Source organism: Onychomys torridus, chromosome 9 (genome assembly GCF_903995425.1).
Source record: "Onychomys torridus chromosome 9, mOncTor1.1, whole genome shotgun sequence".
NCBI classification, from domain to species: domain Eukaryota; kingdom Metazoa; phylum Chordata; class Mammalia; order Rodentia; family Cricetidae; genus Onychomys; species Onychomys torridus.
The window spans coordinates 40098906-40103451 of NC_050451.1; the positions used below are offsets into that span (position 1 = coordinate 40098906).

The 4546-nt window shown below is 41.9% G+C and overlaps 1 protein-coding gene across 1 annotated transcript; it reads left to right on the top strand.

The window, feature by feature from the left end:
• The first annotated feature begins 826 nt into the window (after window positions 1-826).
• On the top strand, window positions 827-2572 carry LOC118590700 (armadillo-like helical domain-containing protein 4). The gene is made up of 3 exons (XM_036198487.1): window positions 827-1097; window positions 1709-2125; window positions 2324-2572. Exons 1-3 carry the CDS (start codon window positions 876-878, stop codon window positions 2570-2572), a joined length of 888 nt encoding a protein of 295 aa, XP_036054380.1. The 5' UTR covers window positions 827-875.
• The last annotated feature ends 1974 nt before the right edge of the window (window positions 2573-4546 follow it).

Sequence of the window (4546 nt, forward strand, 5' to 3'; positions counted from 1 at the left end):
TGTATAATTTTTCTTGTTGCAAGGAATTTGAATATTTTTAAAGTATATTTTGGCTGAAAAACCATTCATATCCATTTTTAAACTCATATAAATAAGTGATTTTCAGTATGCTTTGATATTTATCAAATTTTAAAACATACTTTCCATTCTGACCACTGTAGCAAGATCATAACTGGAGTGGGGAGGGGAGAAGGGAATTGTGTACAACTCCAGTTACAGTAGAAGAACAACAAAAGCCCTCAAATTCAGCTCTTAATGTCTGGACTCCTGAAGTCCAAGCTAAGGGCAGTAGCAGATGTGGTATCTGGTTAGGGCCTGGTTCCCAGAAGCTGAGTATTTATGAGCCTCCCATGATAGACAAGAAGGGAAGTGGAGTCTGGGGGATCTTTCACAGTGACTCTGGTCACATCCATCAGTGCTCTGTCTTCATGACTAAATTTTCTAAAGACCTCATCTCCCAACACCATCCTTATGATTAGGTCTCATGAATTTTAGGGACACCAACATGCAGACCACAGAAACACAAAAGTTTTTTAAATACGTTTGTAACTTTTACTTTCCATCTCCTAGACATGGTGCTGTTTCTACAGTCATTTTGTGTACCATTTCCCAGGGAGCTTTAAGTTAAATCAGCTGCAGAATTCAGAAAGGAAAAGCAAATTGGGTTATCCATGTCTCAAGGGGACAAAGAAATAGAACAAGCGTCTCCTACCTCCCTTCTCTGGGAGGAAGTCAAGGAGACCACTGTACCTCTGGGTTAAGTTAAAGGAGCTCATTTGCAAATATACCCACATGACAGTGTGCTATGCTTTGCTTTTCTACAGGACTCAATTACTGGGGCTGTCAACTCCTTCAACTTGTATTTCTCTTCCATTATGAGCAGACCAGCTCTGATGCACAGCTCTGTGGCTTTCTGTAGCATTCTCTTCCTCCCCTTAGCCATACAATGTCTGGCTTTCCCCAAAGTAGAAAAGATGGAGGTATCAAATGCTTATACAGAGGAAGAGCAGCCTCAGAAGATGGACACAGGTGACCAAGAAAACATCTCCTTTGCTCCAAAGTACATGCCCCAGCAGATGTCCTCTGAAGCTCCAATGGTACTGTCTGCAGGATCAGTGGTGATGCAATTAGATAAAGTTGTAAATGGAGGCTTTTCTCTATCCTGTCCCATTCCTCAGTCACTTCCCAAATCATCACCCAGAGGCTTATATTAATTATAAAAGTTTGGCTGATGGCTCAGGCTTATTATTAGCTAGCTCTTGCATTTAAATTAACTCATACTTCTTATCTATGCTTTGCCATGTGCTTCATGGCTTATCACCTCATTTTCTACATGACATGCTTCATCTCCCTGCTGGCATCTTCCCCTATTCTGCCTTTCTTCATCTCCATCCTCAGTTTGATTGTACCACCTAGCCTTATCTTGCCTCACCATTGGCTAACACTGCTTTATTATCAACCAATGAGATAAACACACATTAATAGCACACAGAAGGACATCCCAAAGCATAAAGTATTCTCTTTCAACAAAGAACAGCACCTTCCAGGAGCTAGGCTTCTGAACCCTAGTGTTCCTTATCTTCACTCTTCCAGTGAGTCTCAGCCAATGAACAAGGTCCCATTCAGCTTGAGACAATCTCCCCTGAGCAGACTTTCTATGTTATTCATTGCTATCTGATCACCTGCTTCCCTCAATCCTGAACTCGAGACCCTGGCACCCACTTCTAGTACTCATTCTATTTTAGAAGGGATCACAGATGTAACATGTGACTTCCTGAAGTTTGTGGATTATCAGTTGTTTGCATCTGAAAGTCAGGAAGCAGTTTGTTTGGGAAATACACCTCCATCCTATATAACTACCAAAGAAATGCTAACTGTCAATCCAAGAACTGAGGAAGTTAAAACAGATGCAGCCGAGAAGATGACTTCCTTTCCTGGTGTTGATTCCACAGCAGACACAGAGCCTGATGGGGAGAGGCCCTCAGAGAAGCCGGCTGACAAACCCCAGACCACTGCCACCATACATTTAGTGGCAACCCCAGAGGATATTTTGGATATTGATCCAACAGCTGACAGTCTCCTGGGGTATCTCAAGGTCACAGTGAGTGTCAGCACAGCTGTTCCAGTACAGAGACTCAAGTGAGAACAGAGCCACCACACGGAATGCCTGAGAGCTTTGAAGGGATTGAGGGGAGCCCTACTTCCACAGAGGTTACTAAGGTGGTACTTTTATATCAGTCTCCATTGTTTTTCCATTTATAACACCTTGTGACTTTAATGTATAGAAATTTGGTCTATTTCAAAATGTTTCCCTTCTTTCCAGTCATCACTCAGAAATGATAATGGCCACTCAAGAACCAGACACTCCTCGGTGACACAAAGACATACTGAGGTTCCCAGAGGCTGTGGGGAGCCTAAAGAAGACATATCAACCCCCTTTCCTGTGTCTGCTGATGTGGGTGCCACTGAGCTATCCAGAAGATGGGAGTCTCTGGCCACTCCAGCCTCCACCACTGTTGTCCCTCTGCCTCTTCTATGGAAGGTCATTAGGGAATGTGGCTTCAGTGTTTGAAGGAGGAGTGTGGATTTTTACTGTGAGTGACTGTGATGAGTGAGGCACCTGGCCTTTCGCCAGCATGCATGTGTTCCCTACCTGGACAGATGGTCAACTCTCTGTGCTTGTAGAAACGTGTTATAGCCTCAAAGGAGAGGTGACTCTTCTGGTCTCCAAGTCCAAACTTCCTGAAGACTCCCTTCTAAGAGCCAGTGTTGGGAATTTAAAAATTATAAGGATCTGGGTTTAAAGCCACCTTTGGCCCTCTCAAAGACTGTGGCCTCAGGTAAGCTGCTGAACTTCTGTAGGCCTCTGTTCATTTCCAGTCATCCTCAAGTTATGGTAAATATTTAAGTAATCTGTGAAAGGTGCTTGGTATTTCATAGGCCCTCAGATGTCCTGCAATCTTTAGGGCAACACAGGCTTTATTTGTTTGTTGTTTATTTATTTATTTATATTTACTTCTAGATTTTGTTTTGTTTGTTTGTTTGGTTTGGTTTGGTTTTCAAGACAGTGTTTCTTTCTGTAGCCTTGGCTGTCCTAGAACTAGCTCTGTCAACCAAGCTGGCCTTGAACTCACAGAGATCCGCCTGCCTCTGCCTCTCAAGTGCTGAGATTAAAGGTGTGTACCACTACTGCCTGGCATTTTTTTAAATAGATTTTTTGAAACAATATATTTTCTTTACAGTTTCCCCTCTCCCTACTCTTCCCAGATACACTCCACTCCCCAACCCACCCATATCCACACCCTTTCTTTCTCTGTCTTATTAGAATAAAAACAGTCATCTATAACATAAAAAATAATGTAATAGAAAAAACAAACCAGAATAGGACAAAAGAACCAAACCAAAAGGAGCCAAAGACAAAGCATTAGAAACAAAGGTAGATGCGGAAACATACATACACACAGAAATCCTGTAAAAACCACAAAACCAGAAGCCATGGTATATTCACAAAGGATTTGTAAGAAAGAAAAAAAAAAGGAAGGAAAAAACCCTAGCAAAACATATTGAGGCAAAGTACCTACAAAAATGCCATTGAATTCAGTTTGTATTGGCCATGTACTGTTGTGCATGGATCCTATCCTTAGAAGTGATTTTGTACACCCAGTAAGACTGGGTTGGAGCAAACCAATTTTTTTCTTTGGCTAGCAGTTATCAATTGGAGAAAGTATCCAGGTTAGGGATGGAGACTTGTGTACACTACCCTTCTCAGTGCTCAGACCCTTCTGGTCCAGACCTGTGCAATCCCTGTTCATGGTGCCACAGTCTCTGTTAGTTTATAGGTATGTCCTCCTGCTGTATTTATAAGGCTTTGTTTCCTTGGTGTCCACTACCTCCTCTGGCTTTTTCTGTCTTCCACCTCTTCTTCTGTCGGGTTTCCTGAGCTCTAAGGGCAGGGGATGTGACAGAGACATCCCATTTATGGCTGAGTGTTCCAAGGTCTCTCACTCTCAGCACACATGAGCCAGTGCTCTTCATTGCTGTGTTCTTTGTTTGTTCCATCTTTATTTGTCTACATCTTTGTTCTGCTACATCTCTAGTCTACTCCCCATTACAAATTCCCAATGGGAATTCTCCCAATGGAGATATATATATATCCATTCATTAACAGCTTGTTAGTAAAAACGACAGGGCAAACTTTCAGGGACAAGCTTTCTGATAAGAGTCACACTTGGCAAAGACTTGGTCAGCTTAATTGGTGATTGACAACAGCTGCAGATTGTAAAACGTTCTGGCTCATCTCTTAAAGGTGTAGTAGCTACAAGGATATAAGCGAAGCAATTAAACCAATGTGAGATTTAAGGACAAGGCAAAGAATATGTGTACTATTTCATGTGGTTGATAATATCCAGACATGGTTATTCAGTTAACAGCCTTTTTTCTGTTCACCACCTGAATCTCAGGACCTATACAGTTAGTCTACTGAGCCTAAAATCTTGCATTAAAAACTAGTGTAGAAATAAATACAAAGTGTTCATTGTTTTTCAAT

What these genes read in the sequence shown, in the direction of transcription:
- LOC118590700 (XM_036198487.1), top strand. Translation starts at nt 876, where the DNA reads ATGAGCAGACCAGCTCTGATGCACAGCTCTGTGGCTTTCTGTAGCATT. An exon ending in TGTCCTCTGAAGCTCCAATG is followed by an intron (nt 1,098 to 1,708) that starts GTACTGTCTGCA and finishes CCTGAACTCGAG; the next exon opens with ACCCTGGCACCCACTTCTAG. An exon ending in GTGTCAGCACAGCTGTTCCA is followed by an intron (nt 2,126 to 2,323) that starts GTACAGAGACTC and finishes CCTTCTTTCCAG; the next exon opens with TCATCACTCAGAAATGATAA.